Source organism: Barbatula barbatula (assembly GCF_947034865.1).
Source record: "Barbatula barbatula genome assembly, chromosome: 16".
NCBI lineage: Eukaryota > Metazoa > Chordata > Actinopteri > Cypriniformes > Nemacheilidae > Barbatula > Barbatula barbatula.
Genome location: NC_136779.1, coordinates 9856257 through 9878566, shown reverse-complemented (window position 1 = coordinate 9878566; position 22310 = coordinate 9856257). Strand labels below are relative to the sequence as shown.

Below are 22310 nucleotides of genomic sequence, written 5' to 3'. Positions count from 1 at the left end.
CTCTGTGGCATAGGAAATGTTTTTGGTGTGGCAAAAGAATTTGAAATTCATTCTAAGATCATGGAAAATAGTAGTAAAGGCTGGAGAGGAGTCAAAATGTTCGAGTGCTCTGGACTAATCATATTCTACATCTTGCTCGCGTTGCTGCCACGGCTGGTTTGCGTTTTAAGAGACCCGGTTGTTGCTAATGCGAAACAATCGTTCGAGGTTGATCTTACTGTACAGAATAAAATGAAACAACATTTAATATTTAATCAGTCGGTCAGTGTCAAATGGCTAAAATTGACAGCATTTAAATAATAAAGGGAAGATGACAGAAAAAGCAATTGATATGTTCCAAGAATCCATCCCTTTAATGTAAATCCTCTGTAAGGTCTGGAGGAACCTGAGCTTTGTTATACAGACTAATGCAGGGGTCACATTTGCAAGCAATAAAGCAGCAATAAAACAAAGCTTTGGATTGTATTTGAATACCAGTGGCATTTCAAAGCTGAATCAGACAAATGTATTAAAGCCAAACTAAAATGTTACGAACATCCCGTCATTTTTATCAGCAGTCATTGGTTTTCTGGCTACTGTATCAGACTGCCTCGTCCCTCTCACTTTCTCCTTTACTGCCTGTAAATATCCAATTACTCCACATCGCCAGCCTGTTTAAATACATAAATCATAGTGCAAATCATTTGTCCTGAAATGTCGGCTCTGGAGCATTTTCCCGGATCAAAAGGGGCGAGAGAGGGAGTGAGATAGAGAGGAAGGCAGGCTGGAAAAATCATGGACACTGCTGTTGACCTATCAATGACAGACCGAAAGGGTGAGAGAGAAAATGATATCCCTCTTGAATATGAGGGGCATTTCTTTACTCATTTGGCTGTCTGTAAAGTACAGATGATATTGTGTTTAAGTTTGCCACAAACTTTTTACATTTTGAATAACAAACTATAAAGGATGATATATAATATAAATATATCTTCAAGTATATAAATATTACCAAAGTAATAAACAAAAGGATAGCTTTAAAATACTTAATAATACTAAAAGAATAACTTCACATGTTCCTCTTACATTCATTTACAGGTACACTTGACCCAAAATTTTAAATATTGTCCGTTTATTCAGCCTCATGTCATTCCCAACCCAATTTTATTTCTTCAGCAGAACACAAAATATATTTTGAAGAGAGTTTGTAACTTGTTAGGCTCAAAACATTGACCCACTGACTTCCACTGTAATAGTCTAAATTTCTTCTCATTTTCAACAGTCAAATTCCAACCGGTCGCACAGAAATTTGTAACTTTTTAATGAGTTGGCTAATACGTATCAATTCATACCTTGCGATCTGTACAAAAATGTATGATTACTAGAAAAAGCAATACCGAAGCCCCATCCCTGAACCTAACGAGACCGACGCGAAAGCAAAACGTACAAAAAAATGTATGAATGAGATCGTACAAATTCACACGAATTATCCAAAATTAGCCACCTGATAAAATAGTTCGTTTTTGCCGTGAGATTGTATGTGTTGCAATTACAGGTTTTGAATCACATCAGGGTAAATGAATGATCGAATAAAAATTTTTGATGAACTTTCATTTAAAAGATGGGGTAACGCACGCAAATTTCATATTAATCTTGAGTACCTCTACAGTAGTATTGCATATTTCGTATCTTCGAAGAGTATATACTTTGATCAAATTTAGTTTACCGCATGCGGTTCATGTCCGGAATCTTTTACCGCAAGGACCGCTCCATCTATCAGTTTCAAACGATCTCCGAATCCAGCGCTATATCTACAGTTTATATAACATTCCCCGAAAGGCAGCGAACAAAAAAACACACCTAAACTTCCATCAGCCGAGTGAAGCTGCACTCGATTGCTAGCGTATGAGCATTGTCTTTTGCTTGTTGGATGACGCGTGGGTGTGCTTTTCCGTAAGAATGGCCAATAAACTGTTACGAAACAGGGATCCAGACTTTCTGAAACAAGTTGGTATGCTGGGGGAGTGTATCGAGCACATAAATACTACGTCTAGTTTTTTTTTAACAAATTGACCATGTTAAGCATGAGAAGCCATCACTTTTAACAGTTTAAAGAAGTCAGAATGCATGAAATAGCGTGTTACCCCATCTTTAAGACATCACACAGATACCGAATTGCGTCTATATTCTGTACTACTGCTAAAGAACTGGTCTCAGTATCTAGCATTGACTTGGTAATGAAATGCATGATGGGTAACCACAAAGGCACAATCTGTTCTATATTTTGTCTGTTTTCCAGACACACTGTCAAGGGGACTCACGTGGGACGGTGATACCAAAATGCTGTGGGTCGGATATCAACAGCTTCTTCTTGAGCTCATTCAAACCAACACCAGTAGGACCTAGAAAGAGAGAGAGAGAGAGAGAGAGAGAGCGAGAGAGAGTTTAAACCAGCAACCCTTATGCTGTCATCGATGAGTCTCTGCAGGAACACTGGGTAAGATCGGTCTCAAGGAAAAGTCCATGACATCGAGACGACAGACATGCACAACTCGCAATGCAAAATTATCTAGGCCACACACAGCAAAAACACACAAACGTCCCACAACATGAATAAAGACATTATTGTGGTCACAAAAAACATTAAGAAATAAGAAGTGTTGTGTGAAAACACTCTTCTTTACTCTCGTATCCCCGCACAGCCTTAAAAGGCCACAAGGCTCAGCTCTCAACAGATGGCTGTTTTCTTCATCATCGTGTCCTTAAAGAAGTGACAAAGGGAGAAAGAGAAAAATAAGAGGCGACAAAAAAGAGAGAGCATAAAAACAACAGAGCAGGATACAATGAAAGATGTCCTCCACTGCATCTCGGAACAAAGCCCTGAATTCGTCTTCCCGTAGTCACGGAGTCTGACCTCGGCATGAGGCGAGCCACATGTGCAGCAAACACACGGAGGATCAGAGATTCGATTCCCTTGTGCAATTCCGCATGTCAAGGCCCCGTTAAAGATAGCCCAAGATTCACACTGTATAATCCGGAGAGTCAAGCGTGGTTTTTCTATTAGCCCATAATGATTGCAATGAGACGTGCGCAAATCAAAATCTATATGTTCGAAAACAAAAAACAGATGGTTTTCCAACTCGCATAGACAGAACACATTTTCATTTGATGCATCGTATGCTTTTCCTTCGCACACTTTTCCTTCGTCTCTCTTCATCTCTAAGCACGACCCAATAGATCGTGTCCTTAATCCACTCAGATAGAGAAGTTAGGGAGAGATGTTGATTTATTAAAGTGAGGAAACAGGTGTTTGTTTCACGTTTTTGGGGTCATTGACAATGTGAGGCTCCAGTTCAAAAGCCATATTTAGTGCACAATAATGTTGTAGACAAGAGTAAAATCCTTCAAAAAGACAGTAAAACATCAATAAATCATGTTTTCCATAAGCCATATTTTATACAAACACCTGCATGTTACCTAAACTGTTCTTTATTTTCTGTGGATATTACTCTCCAGACCTCACCAGGCCCTGTCTGCTCGATTCCAGACCCACACAGAAACGTTGTCAATGAGATGACGGATGGCCCATGATCCCCCGGCCCTTCTATTCACTCGTCATGTGTACTAAATGAGTTTAAAGCCCTCAATCACTCATCTCAGCAGCAGGCCTGCTCTATCTCTGATGTATGGCTTCATGTATCCCAGAAGCCAAGTTCAAGTGCTGAGCGGCTTGCCAACTCCCCGCAGTCTAAACGGCCTTTAAATGGGACGCGACCACACTGGTATGGGAACGGTTTTTTTGACGGTGTGTTCTTTTCATGCTTAAAGAAAGCATTGTTTCCTCACCCTCGTGTTGTTTTAAAGCCGTTTGAACCACGTAAGACGATACATTAGGGAACACTACAAGTCTGGAAGAACATAGGGCTAAATAAATGACAGTGGAGGTAGGTAGACAATTGCTTTTTTCTGTTCATTGTCATGCAATTGACTGTAACAACTCTAAATAATAGCTAACAACAGCTCTAATAAAGTAACACCTTTGTTTAACTGTTTTTAAATCCATTTACTTGTGCCTTCAAGGGAGCAGGTTGCACTGGTAGTAAAAGTGTCAGTAGTCATTAGGGCCCTCATTAGGGATGAACATTAATACCAAAGGAGGCTTAGTAACTTCCAGGTTACACAAGGAGCAAATGACATCAAATTAACCTTTAGGAGCTCTGTGGATGTGGGAGGCCGTAACCCGGCCACAATCCTGCCAGCTTCTAATGCTTCTAAACACAACTTATCTTATGTACTTCTATTGTCAGCATCAACACGATCCAACAGGTCTATCAGGAAAATAAGCTATAACAGTTCTCGAAGTTAACAGGTTATACATAGAGCTTTTTTGGCAAGGTTTGGAGCCCTCGGAGAGACTGGGCATGCTATTTCTACAAATCTCAGCCAACTGCTTAAATGTGATACAATTAAATACAAAACAACACTTTTAAAGCTCAAATTGTGATGTTTAATTATAAAAGCCTAGAAACAGATTTGTTGGAAAGCCTAAGAACATTCGGATATAAAGGATGTATTGTATCTGATCCGAGTAGATTTTTTTCCCCGCCATGATGCTTGCTTGGCCTACCATTATTCAGAAGAATATCAACTCAAATCTACAAAAAACAGATCATATGCTGTGTGAAATAATCAGGTTTCAGGTAAAACACCACGGCGAACTCGCAAACCTCTGCATATGTAAAACGTGTTGACTTTGGAAGCTCCATTAATATGTATCCAAACAGATAAGATCTTGATTCGTCTGGAAAGCCGCTTGAAACCGTGAACCGTGGGTCATGCGTGTTCAAGAAAGCAGAGGGGAATAAGAGCATTTTGTTTGGGGGTGATTTTACTTGACCCTGTTGTACGCAGTCAGGGGTAAACACCTATTGGGAGTGTGAACGTTTAAAGTGACGCGGGGTGTGCTTTCACTAACTCGGTCAAACACAAAAAACAATCGAAGCAGAAACGACTATGACGACAATATACATGATGCTGGAAGCATTCAAATAAAGCGGAGTGTGAGCTGTCCAGAAACTCTAGATATAAATAGGAGCATTCATGAATTAAATGTGATAAAGCAACGGGTTAATACGACCAATTGAAGAATGGCTGAACAACATTGCAGGGGAGGAAAAGCTAAAGCAGAACCTCAAGGAATAAAATAACAGTCCGGAAAGAAAACAGAGCAACACACACAGCAGACTGTTTCTGCATCCTTGGTTTTGTCGGGTCTGATAGCACTCATGACGTTATCCTCCACCTTACGGAGGAAAAATAAAAAAATATTTTTGTTAGTTTAACCGCCTCAGGTTGCGCCAAATTACCAGAGGGGCATCTTGAAAGCAGAAAGGCATGATTAATTAAACAGACTACATCACACACACACACACACACACACACACACACACACACACACACACACACACACACGTGTACGCAAACACGCATTCGGTTAATTACATGCACCACCAATACCGTGATAGAATCCATATGCTGTGTTGTGTTCACTAAACATATGAGGCCTGGTCTATGCAAGTGAACCATGACCCTCTGTGCTACTTCTCACAGATTTGTAAGTGAAATATTTGTATACCCTTGGTCAACATTACTTGTCAATATAAAAACGAGGAACGTTAACAAAAAAACACCTTACAATGGAAAAAGCAACACATTGTTGGTGGTACAATACTTCAACATCATCTGAAATGTAACACGTTTTGGATTTAAGAGAATGAACCTTAAACCCTCAAGCTGTCTGTCCTATAAATCTAAATGGTTTTTTATTTACACCTTTATGAAACACTTAATTCATTGCTCTGGTCTCCACATCTTCTGTGACAGAACAATACACCAAATCTGAGAATCAATTTCATTTCAAGGTTTTTTCACTTTGTAAAGTTGATGTCTCACTGGGGTCTCGCCCTCACTATTCCCCTGAAAGTAAGTGTTAATAATTCTCTGTTGAATAATATTACAGAGGAATAAAATGTTCCAACAGAAAACCACGGCTGGGAATGAAGTGCCACTGAGATGAATTAATCCTTGGGTCCCGTCAGCTGTAGGGGTCTTGAGAAGGCCAGGCTGAGTCACAGTCCCAAAGCAGAACAAAATTTATGGGTTGCAGTGGGTAATGTGCTGTTTGCGTGGAGCCTTAAAATGTGTCGATTTGTGCATCAATAAAAATGCAATGCTAATCAAAATAAACAGGTCAAATTTAATTTGTCTGCACAGAAACAACATCAATGAACACTTCAATGAAGAGTGAAAATCAAACAAGAAAATACACACTTACCAACTAAAACAACAAGTCTGTGTCTCTCTCCGGGTTTCCTGCGGTAAGACATCACTTCCTCATACGTGGGCACGTCAGCCATGTCATACTGCTCACTTCTCTTACTTTCATACATGGATTTATTTGTCTTCTTATCTCTTCTGCTAAGACGAAAACTCCTCCGCAGACCAGCTAGAGGTAAAGACAAATGAGACAAAAGAAAGAAAAGCTTGTTTTACATTCTCGTGTGTTTGACAGTGGGCATTAGGATTTAACGCAGCTTATGTCTAGCAACTGATCAAAAGTCTTCAACTTAATACAAAATATTATGCTTTTAACTGATTTTCAATCGCTAAATCTTTACACTATTATCTAATACCTATATTGGTTTGAGGATGTGTGGTGTGTTCAGCGCTTTATACCGTATGCCTTTAAGATCATAACAAGGCCTAGACGAAATTTACGCCCACAGAACACGGCAGAAAGCTTCTACACATCAGTTTCTGCTATGGGTATAGTACTCTTAGTATCATCTTGCCATATATAAATCCCCTTAAAGGGATAGTTCCCCCAAAAATAAAGGTTCCTCGCCATCAGATTGTTTCAAACCTGTATAAATTGCTTTGTTCTACTAAACACAAAGGAAGATATTTGGAAGAATGTAAGTAACCAAACAGATTTCGTTCCCCATCGACTCTATTTCCCCTACTATGGCGAGATCTGATTGGTTCAAAATTTGGGCAGAAATGTATTTCTATTTTGTTTTGGAACAACCTTGAGTAAATTATTACAGGATTTTCAATTTTAGGTGAACTGTCCCTTTAAAACCGGTTCTGAAATGCTAAAAAAGGCCCCAGATGGTTCTGTTACGTCATTGTATGAACCAACCCATGGTTGTTTCATATTCACTGAGGTAACAAAACAACCGGACAAAAATATCTGAGGCATGGGGACATGGCAGGAGTTGGGCCAACTCAGGACACTGTACAGGGTCATAGCCACGGGTGTCTTTTCATGCCCTAAAGCTTGTAAGGAACGTCACCACAAAATTTCCTGTCTGATTACTCTGGACAGCACAAGTCTGGCTTTAATGACCCCAGACTGTATCAAAAGTAAAAACGCACCCCTCATTTACACAGCACGGTTTTATATTCATGACAGATGCTAGTTAGACTAGCGCAGCCCCAAACCAGAGACACCTAATACCCCATCTCTGCGCAAGACATTTTCCTCTCCTGCCTCTCCTCTGCTTCTTTTGAAACTGTGATTAATGAACACGAGGATATGATGCAAGATACCCAAGATTACAGCAGTAAGAAAATGATGGACTGAGACGAAAGGGAACAAAAAACAAAACGCAACAAAAAAAAAAACACTCATCCAGTCCCCCTTTAATACTTTCCACAGCACAGAGAGACCACAGAGTACACATGTGCGGCCGTGGAGAGATTCTGCATTCCTTACAGTTTGTTCTTTTCCACACAGTCACTTAATAAGGGCCGGAGGGGATCTACGTTAGGTTACAAATGAAACACACCGTAAGTCAAATGCCTGCCGTGCCACAACACAACTGCCTGTGTGTCCGTGTGGTTTCGCAGCGAGTATTTGGTTGCATTTAGGACAGGGCACAGTTCCACTCGGAGTCACCTGCGGTCTCTGGTGCTCGTGCAACTTGAAGGACAGCCATCAGAATGAAACTCAGCCCGGATGACCGGAGCTAAAATATCAAGCGGTCTGTGTTCGTGTCTGATTACCTGACAAATACCAACATTATCAGGGGAACATTTGACAGGAGGAAAGGAGGTTTATGCACCAGATGCCAAGCTGAAAGACCCTTCGAAAGGATGTGACGGTGACCTTCCAAGTCTAAACACAAGAGTGGCTTGTTTTACTTCATTTTCATATCTTTCAGTCTCCGCAGGGCGCCAACAGGCCATTGGCTCTGGCGTCGGAAATCTCCCAATATACAGCAGGTGCACAAGCTTTCGTTTCCCTGCTCGGCCGAGGCCAGTCGACACAAATTGCTGTTCTCCGGTTGGAGAGGCTTCGTAATCGGGAGCCTTCAGAATCACTTAAAGCCAGCTAGACAGCTCCATCCAAATAGCCGAAATATTGCCTTCCACCTCGATGAGGATAAATAAATCAAGGCTCAGATAGCAAGCGGTCCCACCCCCCTCTCATGAACCCCAATCCCCGTAACTGATTGAGGCAGAATTAGAAGGAAAGCATGGAAATTAATCCATTCCAGTCGGCGCAGAAATGTTTCTGCGTTTTGGACCTGCTTTTTGTCAATTCGCTATTTTTCCAAAAGAATGTGGCTTTGCAAGACAAATCTATGGGAGGTGACGGAAGGTGCTCTCACAGCTTGCGTATATTAGAAGCGTTTTTCGTCCTTCTGGTTAAAAGGACAAAGATAAAGAGAGACAAAGCGAGCCAAGAACAGCCATAAAGTACACGCTCGAAGCCGGACACGTGCCCGCACCAGAGTCATGCATCTCCTAATAGCGTGCACTAAGGCGTGACGAACTGTTTGGCGCTCAGAGCAACGCGACCTACCATCACCAACTAGCAGTTCACAAATCAAACCTGTTCTTCCACAGAGACGGAGAAGGAAAAACAATGAAAAGGCCCAAATTCAGTGTAAACACAGAAAGACACGCGCTGCTGCCGCACACACAATCGCCCGAGACCTGCTGTGGCTCCCGATCGCCCATTTTCCACAGCTATAATATCTTACAGTCGTGGAAGAAATTTAGTAGATGTGTGAGGAGAAGACCCTAGGGGTTCAAAAACATTAAAGACGGGTAATAACCTTCTCCAACAACACTCATTTCCAGGGAAGCACTGCACTGTATGGACACGGAAGGACGCACATAAAAAAAGACAACTAAATCATATCCTGCTGTAGCGATGGAGCTTTGCAAACATTTTACAGATTGAAACAAAAAAATAGTATTTCTTCCAAGTTACTGAAACCTTGTTTTCAGCTTGAAATTCAGCTTTATTTTCCCATGTACTCACAAGTGGATTGGAAACGTGAAAACGGTTGAATATGATTGAATAGACTATTTACAATTGCTGTACTAAGTAGTTTTAAAGACCATCGGGACGCAGGAACAAAAAGTTCTCTCTTGGAAAATGCCTCAGCCTACACCTTCCGAAAAAAGTCTAGGGTCGCATGCATGCGAGTGATCCATTCAGATGTACAGGCATATGGCCTTCAGTCACTCCCACACCCTTTTACAATCATCTGCCGAAGGGCTTAGCCGTACTGTACAGGCCCCTGGGGTGGCATCCGGGAGACCCCCAACATCAAACATTCCCAAGTTTCCGGAGCAACTTCTAGGCTATCACACGTATCAGATCTTTCAAGTCCCATCTCATGTGCACGCTAACTATCATCCATATCACATCTCCTGTAGGTAAAACAAAGTCTGTATTATTCAAACAACAACATATACAGTGTTAACAGGCTGATCTCCTCGACGTGTAGAGGAAACATCAGAGCATAACAGATGGATAATTATCACAGACAATGGTGAAAAATAGAATTTAGTAGTGCTATTTGAAATATGTATTTGGGCACTGCTTTGACTCATGTTGAACTCATTAGGAATTGCTGTCTAGGGGAAACACACTGTAGGAGTGGATTCCATTGTGCTGCATAAGTGGAAAGTCGTGTTGAGCCCAAGTGTTACAGGCTTATGTTGAATACAGACGCTTCGTTTCTCTTGCCCAGAGGAAAATAGACTTGTATCAACGAGCGATATTTGTTTTTCCTCTGTCTAATACCACAACACATTTTGAAAAATGGAGGTTGTATTCAATCCATTTAATAGGTTTTGTCGTTTGTATAATTGAATGCCTTTAATATGAAGATATTTCATCCAAGATAGTGTACACATTTAGTGAGTTTCGTTTTCTTAGTTCTGATGTGTTAAATGTTAAAGGGATAGTTCCTCCAAAGATTTCTGTCATCCTTTACTCACCCATCATGTGCTCACTGTACAACTTTCTTTGTTTTACAAAATGTTGGTAACCAAACAACGATGGTACCGCTACTGTCTTCAAAATATCTTCTTTTGCGTTATGCAAAAGAAATAAGTCATACAGGTTTGAAGTGACAAGAAAGTGAGTCAATGATGACAGAATTCTCATTTTTGGGACACCTATCCCTTAAAGACCGTTCAACACTATTATTTAGTATATGAACATTACACAGGGGTGGAGTCCTAACCGAGTGTACTGCTTACAATTTGTGGTTAGGCTTGGTAAAACGACCTCATTTTAACTGTTTAAATTTACTTTGGTGCTTCCCATTCCATCACAGTTAACATAAACAAGAAATAACTTAGAAATCCACAAAGTTTGCACATGTCTGATGCAATTTCTCATTACTATGATGATAGCTGGATGCATTCTTCTGTTGAGAAACAATGGGGCAGGGAGACTGCATGAAAAAATGGGAGACACACACACACCTATAATAGTGTAGACGGCTACTGTAATTAATAAACATACTACAGCATACTCTACAGTATGCTGTTGGCTAACCCACACTTAAGTAAAACAATTATTGATCGATTTTCCATTTGGAAGTCTCTGAACTGGCATTTTTTCGAAATTCAGTTAATTTTGGAGGCAATTCTGTCCTATACACACACACACTAACTCTCAGACACACAGAGTGGCCCGCCAGGTCAAGCCGGTGTAGTCATCAATAGCAAGTTTAGAACATCTGAACTGCAAGAGGCTGGTTGGAGGATACAGTGCTCCTGCTAGTCTCATCAATCACCTGGTGCTTCCATCACATTGATGGTGAAACGCCTACACGCCTACACACAAACATTATCAACAGACACGCACAATATCTGAACTGCTGTCTGGCCATTACTGACCACCACAGGACACAGAGACAGCTCCAATCATGCAATGCCCTTTATAATGGCTCCGAATCAGACAAAAGAGGCACATCTGCTCCGGCTTTCTATATCCATGGCCAATTCCAATCATTCCTACCATACACGTGCAAAATTAGAGATGCGCTGCTGTGCCAAACGACCCCATGAAATGAAGATCTCAGTGACTTCAAGCGTTTCTAGTAAAGTGTATCCACCTGAGCAGGGGTCAGTGTGGGGAAAAGAGTGGTAATAGAAAGCCGTGCGCAGCTACGGGCCTCAGGGCTCCTGGCCTCTGTGCTCCTCCTACAGGAGTTAACCTGTGGACAGATGAGATAAACTCATTTTGGAAATGGAGCGTTTTTATTTCAGTCTAAAACACATCTCTGTTTTTCCATAACTCCTTGCTTAATTGGATTCTGGAGGCTGATGGCTTTCCCAGCTTTAGTTTCTCCTCCTGAATGTTTTCATCTGCTGACGTCTTTTTTCTGTCTATCTTTCTTCATACTCTCATAGCCTTTATTGCCGGTTTCTTGTATTCGTCAAATGCGGTCTCTCACATCGTGTAGAGAAGGGTTTAGGATTAACCTCGGACAACAAACCTGTCTTCACTTCAAATAAATAACCGGGTCTGATTTGCCAGTACTTAACACACATTGAGGTAGACTGTTGTTAGATATTGCACGGAAAGAAAAGTTTGTTTTGCTGAAGTGTGAAAGCACTTCACACCCTTGCTTGCAGAATTCACATTCAATACACAAATACTGGCTTAAATCATGCAAAACATAGTACAATATATCGCTCTTTTACAAAATGCTGCTTTTTTGTACATCAGCAAGAAATTTAGCAAATCAAAAAGTGAAAATTTCATTATTAAAGTGATAGCTCACCCAAAAATCTTTAACCGTTTTCTCACCCGCGTTGTTTTAAACCTGTATACATTTCATTGTTCTGCTGAACAAAAAAGATATTTGGAAGAATGTTTGTAATCTTAGTAATGTTATGGTAGTCAATGGTGCCCCAGAGTAAATGTCAAAATATTCATTTTGGGGTAAACTATTCCCACTAAATCCAAGAGGAGGCATTTAATACATCTAGAAAGTGTCAGTGTCTCAATTTTTATGACTGCTTAAATACATTCTGAAAAGCAGCGCCCTAGAGGTGTCACTCTATCTTTTCACTACAAATTTTAAAAGAGGTGGAAAGCGAAAGCTTGTAACCATCGTGACGCTTCAGCCAAAAATGTAATAATGCTGAATTACAATATGACCATATTAAATTACGTGTAGAATTAACGCATTATTAAAAAACATGTTTTTTCACATCACGTTTATAGTTAAAACAGTATACTGTGATACGACATCTAAATCAGCTTCCAAAATGTATAAGCACATACACAAGCCTAAAACCTAACAGTACATGCGCACTCTCCACTTAAAGTTGAAATCCACACTGCTAACAGGCATGAATGGACAGAAGAGCTGGAATTAAGGCTTATATTTTACACGCCACCTTCGCAAAAGTGCCAAAGGTCAGAACAGCACTAAAACAAAAAGCATCGGTGTTGCCCGGTCTTACATTACTTCCACACCAGGTTCAAATCATAACAGCAAAATGGACTGTAGCCTAGTCCGAGTACAACGATGGACTTAGAAAGCAAGTTTTTGTTTTTAAAGAGGTTGATATTTATTTTCCCTAGAAAAACTCTCCTGTTACATGGAATGTGCAATACATGGCATGAGTGCGGAAGCTGGAAGGAGCCGCCTGGGGACCGGCCCTAGAGGTGCTCAGGCCATTGGGAGGAAGAGGAGAGGCTCGGGTCAAAAGGTCGGTAATGAAAGCACGAGGAAAACAGGAGGCCAGAGAAAAATAATGTTAAGCTTGTCAGGCAGGATTGCACAGTTTTATTTATAACCTTCAACCCAAAGTGAATTTGCAAGAGTAATGTCTGAAGTGGCTATGGCTTACACAAACAGACTAATGTCTCTACTGACTGAAAGAAATAGCGACGGAAAAGGAGCACGGACGAGAGGAAGGAAAAGCTCAATCGATCTTGGTGAGTCAGAAAGACCCAAAAGAACAGGAGGAGAGAACGTACATGGCCTTCCCCGACGAGTGTACGACGGCAGGTATTTAAGAGTGCATTAGTCTGTGTGGTGACAGATAATGAGAATGCAATGGCACACTCATTTTCCAAACACTGAGGCTAGAGATGGAAACCAGACTAACTGCCTGACTGAAAGCCGGCCTTCAAACAGCCCAGTGTCCAACACGCACCACATCAAGAGCCCGTCGGACCCGTACTCTACCACAAAGCCTGGAAACAAACCAGTGCCTTTAACTGCAATATGTTTAACATTTATAAAGAGCTTTTTAAACTAAAAACACAGCCAACACACAGGGAAACCAGAAAGTACAGCTGCTAAGCAAGGTAATATGAGAAACCAATGCATGTTTGGCTCTTTTTTACCGCAGGATTGGGAAAAAAGCGATTACTTAGATTTCACTGATATATGTACAGAATTTCGTTTTTGATTCTTCACTTTGATTCATGAGTGAACAATGCTCGAGCGTTCATGAACTGCTACTAACAATAACAGAAAGTAGATCTTAGATAAAACACACAACACACTTAGAGAGGTTTATGGTCATGACAGTGGCAATTATTGCTGAAAATGCTAAAACACAGACTGAGCCGAGACGGGAATCAAGATGTAATCACGTCTACCATTTACTGAAGGAAGATATATGTAAAGCTAGAGGGAGGCTAGACAGTGATACTATAGGACAGCAACAGCGTGCAGCCACATGTCAGAAAAGATTTCATCCGACAAAACAGACACACATGATGGAGAGTAAAAGAGTGAGATTCATTCAGTAATATGAATCAGACAGGACAGAGGTATGGTACGGGGCGACACAGAGGAAAAATCCAAAAGAGCTCACCAACATGGAGTCCACTTAAATAGCTGGCAAATTCAGTGTCCTCTTCAAATTAAAACAAGGAAAAAGGAAAGCAAAAGGGACCAGGACAGAGTTACATTAGAGAAGAAATAACACTATGCACTGCACGTTAAAAAAACAACACTGTCAATTTCGTTTAAAAGCATAACATTTATAATCAAAATTAACAATGCCTGTTTTACAAATTTCAGATTTAATTTTCATTTGATCCTCAGGAGATGAACCAGGTGGATGGATATACTGGCAGCGTTCATTTTTCCTTTTCGATCATAAACGTTAGCTTGCCTTTGTTTATTAGACATCACATAAAACATCCAATGATTACTTTTTCAAATGGTATGAAAGAATGCAACAATGGACCAATGGCATCGTATATCATGGTTAGCAATGCATTAATGGGTGCTCGGATTAATCCTGCTCAGAGGCAGGCTAGCATTTTAGCACTTCCATTGGGTTTTTGCTAAACTGGCTAAAATAAGATCGGTGGTTAACAAAACCTATTTTTAAATTTTAATCTATGACATAAAACACATCAGTTATAACCCGCTCGTGATTTTTAAAGCTTTATTGCTGTCAAGTTACTAAAACCGCACGGACGTTAGAAATCATTGCATGTATAAATCTCACAAATAATACAAATGTTGTGTTCATTTGTAAAGATTATCTTGCTAGACAAAACATGTAAACATCATAAACCTTTGTTAATCACAGATCTTATTTTTTGCAATCTTCAATAAATCTATGGGAAAAATGCATGGCCTTCAGTCGAGGGAACCAGTATGGCGCTAACTTCCAGGTTGGCCTACAAAAATACGTTGTCTCTGGGGTACTCTATAAGGATGTTGAAATCTTGCCTCCTCGGTCACAACATACGGTGTGCCAAATCTATAATAAATAAATGAGTGTGTGCGTGCGTGTCTGAAAGAGAGATACAGTAGGGCAGTGAACTCTCGGCCCCGTTAACACGCACGGCTATGCTCCATTAGTCGGTTGTGGTCCAATGAACACTAATCAAGCGTGTCTTCATTGTTTGGGTACTCCGTTACCACATACATGGGTCCCAAGCCAATGATCTAATGGCTATGACATCTAATAGTTAATCTGAAAGCTGTACCTTCAATGTCCTCCACTGGGAAGGCAAAGGAGAGTTACAAGAAAACAAAAAAGGTTAAAAACAGATCAAGAGAGTGAAAAACGCAAAAGAAAAAAAGGAAGAAACCTACCCCATTCAACAGCCTCATCGTCTTACGAAGAGAAGAAAAGAACAAACAAAGATATAGTTATGTGATTGGAATAAAACATTAACAAACAAAAAAGATTAGTAAACTGTTATTTGGTAAACATCCCTTTAAGAACTGTAACTAACATGGTAAATAAGAGCGACATGCGCATGTGTCCGCATGTGCCTGTACATGTCGGCCTGAAGACACGGGAACATTTGGAGTCACTTTAAAAGCTTCCTCCCATTCATGTGGTCTTAATTCCACTAAACAAGCTTAAATCAAAACACACATGTGTAAAAGGCAACATCTACCAGCAAAACAGCCTGTCAACCACACACACGCAGAAAAACCATGAAGAAGGTTGGAGGGCAGTAAAATTATTTCGTGTGCTATCAGTGAAGCGAATCCTAAGGCATCTGCCTTCTTGTTACTGTGACCCGGAGGACCGAAAGAGAAAATGAATAATGAAATGAAGTCAAAAATGAATTAATGAGCAGGGAGGCATGGGCATATTAAAGGCTGAGAACCGCAACGGTTAAGCAAAGACAAATGTGTATGATTCACAAGTAAAAAACAGACACCTGCTACAGACGTCATTAATGCTGATAATGAGTTTTGACAGGACAAAATGTTCTCTGTGAACACAACCTAGGACCTTTCCTTAGCAGTTATCAGAAAAATCTGTTTCAAGGTCTGTAATTCAAATCACTTTTGATCTGTAGTTCAAGAGGTATGTAATTCAAATCATTGTGTGTCCCAGACCACATTGAAAGGTTATATTAGATTTTTATAGAGATAATATTGGTATGTGGGGATGAACTAACGGACTATCAAAATTATAACAAAAAGTGAGTACTTCATTACGTACGTCCTATTAAACTCATTTTATATACTTAAAGCATTATCACATAGCATACTGAATATTGCATTGTTTAGCAAGTTATTCCATTATTCTTCAATATTGCGGAGGCCTATACAAAAACACAGAAACATTTGAATAAATTAAAAAGGCTCGAAAATGATGTAACATTTACACCACGAATAATTCCATAAGATTACATATGCAGTTTGCCCACCACAATCGAAAAAACTGAATCAAAAACAGAGCGAATGAATAGATGATTATTACACATACGTGGGAATGGTGGGGGTGGATTAAAGGGATGCCTAAATTGCTTCCATATCTTCTATGATGACAAAACAATTGAATTGAAATTTTATCTGGTCAAACAAACATCCAAAGGGGCTCAAAACGGGGCACATGATGGAAAAAAGATAGAGCGGCTGCTCTCAAACATAAAACCTTTGTATGTGATCTACCTATTTTGCCTATGTTTACTCACACAGATTGGCAGTTCCACATGTACTGTTTATATGTACCCGGTCCAATTAAAATATCACTTGACATGTGCGTCTCGTGTACAACAAACAACAAGATGCTCTTGTCAGACTCCGTCAGAGGCTGTGTTGGAAAAAGTGGACTAAAAGTGGATTTCTATTTATTCTTGAATTTCAAAAACATCCTTCTTATGTTGCCAACTTGATCAGATCAAAATGAAGAATTTATTGATCATAATCAAAATCAGAATTAGAATTTACATCCCAAAATTAGTCTCAAGATCAATCCCAGACCATAGCCAGACATCTGTTGTTCTACAAACCTAATGCAATTCATTTATATTGTGAAGGGTATCAGTCAAGGTCTGCTTATCATGAAAGTCACTTTGAAATAAAGAATTTCATACATCTTTTTATAGAGAATGAAATATTTTAGTGCTCTAATGAGTTCAGAGTAATGCATACCTATATACTATAAATAAGTGTATACTTGCTATAGACATTCTAGTGTTTTATTGACAAGATTTCGATAGCATTTCTTGGCCTGGAAATGGCTTTTTAGGTATGGGAACCCAGTGTACAGTTTATTCTCCAAACAGTAACTGTCTAGCATCATGGGGTGTGTAATGGACAAGACATATAGCCTCGGCTCATGATCATGCTGTTCTGATAAGCAAGCTCTGTACGAGTGCACATATCTGTAGCATAAAGCACTAGCGTGTGTGCAGTCACCCAGAGAGCCCCTCATCGTTGCTCTTTGAAATATGGGCTGATGTCACCGCTTTGCATCCAGATGGTCTCACTCTTAAAGTGTGCACACACACACACACACACACACACACACACACACACACACACACACAGACAGGCTTTTCTCCAAGCACACCTTTATACACCTGTAAAGGCCTAAAAGCACTTGATCATACACATCCAATCACATTCTAACTGGCATGCACCATGCCCACACCTTGTCCCCTGCTTAACTCAAACCTTTAGAAGTTTCCAGATGACTGTGGCTAGCGGAGATTAGTGTCCTGCATTTCTGGTTGGATCTGTCTTGTTTACAAGTCTGGTTCTGGTCAGGCAAGACATGGACTCTATTAGCATTCTCTGTTTCTTTGAATTGTACGTTTTTCTTATGAATTCCCACACTTGATGCGATGCTGGAAAATACAAAGCGTCCAAATTAAATGTCGCGTAGAAGCGGCCCTTTGATTCTGATAATATTTACACTTGTTTGTTTAATGCAAAGAGTATGCGAGAGGGGCGGGCAGATTCGCGACTCCAGGGGTGGTCCTGGAAAACTCATCAATACCAATACCTCAGTGACAAGCACATCAACTTTTCCATCTTCTCTTTGTTTGGACCGGCTGACGGAGTGATGGGGAAAAATGGAAAGGTGGGAGGCCAAGCATGTGGCAATGGGGAGAAGAAACCAGAGTGACTGTATTATTCAATCAAGTTCACACATGTGTGTGTGTGTAGCTGTACGGATGACACTAACATGTTGAGAGTGTTGGTGTGCGTCTGTCTCGTGGTAAACCTTAAGTGCGCCCATGTGTTTGACTGCCTGTGTAGCGAGTAACCCAGCACAGCTTCATAAAGACCCTGCTGTCAGTTGCTGGGAGGGATTAGAGCTGTGGTGTACAAACACGCATACGCTTACGAATATCAGACAAGGGAGATTAATGGAAACCAGAAGAGGAAGCTTTTGTCTGGGTGTGCATTAATGTACATGTACAGAACATGAGTACACGTGTGACAGGCAGTTTCATCCATTTCTTTTTTCTTTAGCCTCTGCTTTATTCTAACGGTCTCGACTACCTGTTTGCATTGTTTCTCGAATAAGACAGGTATAAGGTCACTTTTGCTTTAGCCCTAGCTTAAATGCTAGGTGGTTTCTGTGTCGATGAGTGTTCCTTCATTCTATCTGGAGGGTATGCCAAAGGATGTTTCAATCCAAATATGTGACATACGTGCACTACAACTTACATTCTTGTACCAGGCGGAATGTGTGAGGAACAAAATCATGTGCCTTTCTACGCAAGATGTAAACACTGGTCCAGCAGCACATTTATTTATTGTTTTTAATTTTTAAATCGTACATATATAATGAAATCTTAACGATATTTGATTAACATGCACTGTTGTTTGTATTCTGTTCAAACGTTTGTGTACTGTTAAAAAACTAAAACAGAAAGTACTACTGGACCAGCATGTGAGTAACTTGACTATCTGTCAGTCTCTAACATTAGAGATTGCTTGTGTGTGGGTTTTTCAGTGTGATCCTTACAAAATCGTTTGCTGGGGGTCCTCTGTGGCAGTGCGACGGTCAATGGTCTCCATACTGCAATCCTCCTAACGGAAGTGAGTGAGAGAGAGAAACGCATCAGATTTCATGATCAAACAGGGAATACTCAACACTTAATACTGGTGCAGAGCTACCTGTTTAAATACAGAAAAAGACAAATAGTCAGGGGGAAGCACAGTATGTGCTACTGTACGTCTGACAGGTTCAGAAACATGTTTGACTGCTGCAGGTTGCTTATTTCAAGAGAAATGGAACAAAACTGTCCTGCTTCCTAACGCAACGCACATGCATGCACACGCATGCACAGAGCACCACTGATGTGCAATTTTCCATGCGTGAACGTCCAAAGTGGATGTGAACCAGTGCTATCATTGTCTGTCATTACTCATTCCAGGCCAGACAGCCACGGAAATCCAAAGTATTTTGGCAGAATGGCCATTTGCACAAAAATGGGAAAGAAAAAAAAATGACGAGAAAGATGAAAAACAAAGAGGAAAGGCAAAAAAAGTAATTCCCTTATAGTAGGGAGTGAAACAGTCAGGTTGTAATGGAGTGAAAGAATTCTGGACCGAGAGAGAGATGGAGAAAGAGTGATGGATGGATGACAGGAGAATTAGATATACGAGTAGACAGGACATTAGACGGACAGGATAATGGAGTCGTAGAGTGCTGTTGAATTTAAACCTGGTGATAGTGAGAGGAAAGAGAACAGTTTAAGAGAGATGAACAGCATCTGCTAACCTTTCCTGAAGGTGTTTGGAAGGGACAAGACCAGCGCGCGGGTTCCCGTTGCCTTCGTGTTTGGCCTGCCACCAGGTGGCATCTTCCTGACTCATAATCTGCAGGATATCTCCCTTCTTGAACGCCAACCCCGCCTCTTTGCAAGGGATCGCATTATCCTCTTCTGGGCTGAAGTCAAAAAGCGCCTTCACAAACATCTAGAATGAAAGCGAGAGAATGAGTAAGTAAAGTGAAATTCAACATGAAAAAAGGCAAGAGCGAGAAAATGAGATTGAGTGGATTAAAGGCATAAAATGAAATGAGAGCCCGATGAGAGAGAGAGAGAGAAGGAGGGGGCGAAAAACACAAAGCAATTTAATTCGAATCACATCTGCTTTATCCCTAAAGCATGACCAACTCAATGTGCATTCTGGGTAGCAGACAGAGACCTGGCACACGGCACTGTTGCTCTCCCTAATTGGTCAGAAAGGTCAGGTTAATCAGTGCCGGAGTCTGCTCCTCTTACTTTCCACACACGCACTTACAGGACATTCTGCTTGGAAAAGTTGTGCAATTCTCATTAGTGTTTCTCTAACATAAGTGCTCGCAGGATTGGTGTGATGAAGCCGACAAATAAAACAAACAATATAAATATAAAGGTAAATGGCTATTGTAAAAGAATGGCAGAGAGGGAACAAAAGCTGGGTCCCAAAAGTACAGAACTGTGGCTTGTGTTGATTTAGAGAGCTCTCTATGCCATATAGAAAAATGATGTTAGAGAGGAGAACATACCCCACAAACACACCAATACATCCTGAGGGAATTTTTCATCTCCCTGTCTCGCACTCCATCATTTTTTATCCCCCTTACACATGTGCAGCCAATTAGCAGCACTTCAACATATTCATTACATGTGTGGAAAACGGTAAACTATGGTCACCGCTTAACACACACACGCAGCTTATGACTGAATTCAAAACTGAACCATATTTAAACCATTACAACAGCAAAGGAGTAAAACAGACCCGCACATAACGCTGTGTATAACACTCACACACAGACATAAAAGCTGTGTCCTAAAATTTTGTGGGCCGCAACATTTCCTAGGCATCATTGGTACAATCCTCAAGCAACTGTCTACTTGCACAATTATATACTGTCCTTTGTTTTCGTATGAAACTAAAAAATGAATACTTATTTTGTAAATGTCAGCCTTACCATGACAAAAAATATTTTTTTAGGTTTTTATTATGGTAACAGCACAGATATTAACATTTGCTGGTTCAAATACCCATGTGAGATCTATTGTCAAATTCGTAAAGCATTTGTTTTATTTTTAGTGCATGACTTTTCATAGTCAGGTAAGTGCCATTTTCAGGATTATCAATAATGGCACATATTCCTCATAAATGTACACATGGAAATTAAAATAAAGTCTCTAATTTCTGTTCTATAAAGACACATCCCTTCTCCATTAATTGGGTATTATTGCTTCAGGATTGTGCATTTTATTGCACAGAAATCCTACAAAGTTTGTCGTCTCCCAAAAACCGCGTCCTATTTTTGTCACTTCCATAACGCATGTTTATTTCCCTTTTTCTAAATAGAAAATTTGATCATAGACTGAAATTTTTTTAGGTTTAGACTCTATCAACAAGAGTTTCGTAAAATACAAACAGATTGTTCAATATATTCGTAACAAATTTACTCTCTGAGCATTTTTATGTCTCGCCCATAACGCGAAATGTCACGTCCATAACGTTGGAATTGCCCAAAAGGTCAAATTTTATTTGTGTGTGCCATGTATGTTTGGTGCTTTCTAATGTGACATGTGCTACACGATTTAAACCACCATGATCAATTGTGCTCCCCACAAAAGAGCAGAGTGTTTTATATGTAAAAAAGATGTTCAATTTCATGTAAGACTCTGCCTTAAAAGACAGTTGCCTATGAAGACCGTGGGCTGCAAGGCAGCCTAAAAGTGTTTAGAAGAGTGAGAGTGGCTGTGTGTGAGCTGGACGGAAGCTGAGAGATTTTGTGATTTGTTTTGAAGATGAGTGGGAACGAAAGCTCATCCATCAAATCAGCAGGCAGTGGTACATGTTCAGAGAAAAACTTCCCCAGTCTGAGTAAAACATCACATATCGGCGTTAATCCAATGGTACCTTGGGCTGTTTGATTGGCGCCTCCTCTTTGATGCCTGGGACCACTTTAAATGTGATGGCACCTTGTGACTGTGCCTGCAGACAGAACCAAATATACACAATTGTATAGTTAAAGAAAAAACTGAACCTCTTTCATTATGTAATAAATGTGTGTCATTTATCATGCCATTAATTTATCATAACGTTTAAAGGTTTCTCACTTAGAGTCACATGTATACTGTACATAAACTGTACATACCAGGATGCGGATTATTTCCTCAGGTTTTTTGTCATCTACAGGGATGCCGTTGATCTCCTTTATCTCATCCCCAACATGTATCAGACCTGCACACGGGGAGAAAAGAAGGAAGTTATTCAATGTAAACTCACACTAGATTTACACTACAACACAATAGTACT

General features: G+C 40.3%; 1 protein-coding gene across 2 annotated transcripts in view; it reads right to left on the bottom strand.

Annotated features, from left to right (window-relative positions):
* mpp7a (MAGUK p55 scaffold protein 7a) overlaps window positions 1-22310 on the bottom strand; it is a 93177-nt gene that overhangs the window by 12866 nt on the left and 58001 nt on the right. The window contains exons 8-16 of one of the 2 annotated variants that reach the window (XM_079475900.1): window positions 22150-22235; window positions 21912-21986; window positions 19768-19964; window positions 19009-19073; window positions 15378-15398; window positions 15269-15283; window positions 14137-14178; window positions 6314-6484; window positions 2301-2381 (exon numbers count right to left, since the gene is read on the bottom strand). In XM_079475900.1, coding sequence (XP_079332026.1) covers window positions 2301-2381; window positions 6314-6484; window positions 14137-14178; window positions 15269-15283; window positions 15378-15398; window positions 19009-19073; window positions 19768-19964; window positions 21912-21986; window positions 22150-22235 — 753 coding nt within the window. The remainder of the gene's footprint in view (window positions 1-2300; window positions 2382-6313; window positions 6485-14136; window positions 14179-15268; window positions 15284-15377; window positions 15399-19008; window positions 19074-19767; window positions 19965-21911; window positions 21987-22149; window positions 22236-22310) is intronic. The other variant, XM_079475901.1, reaches the window with a different exon arrangement.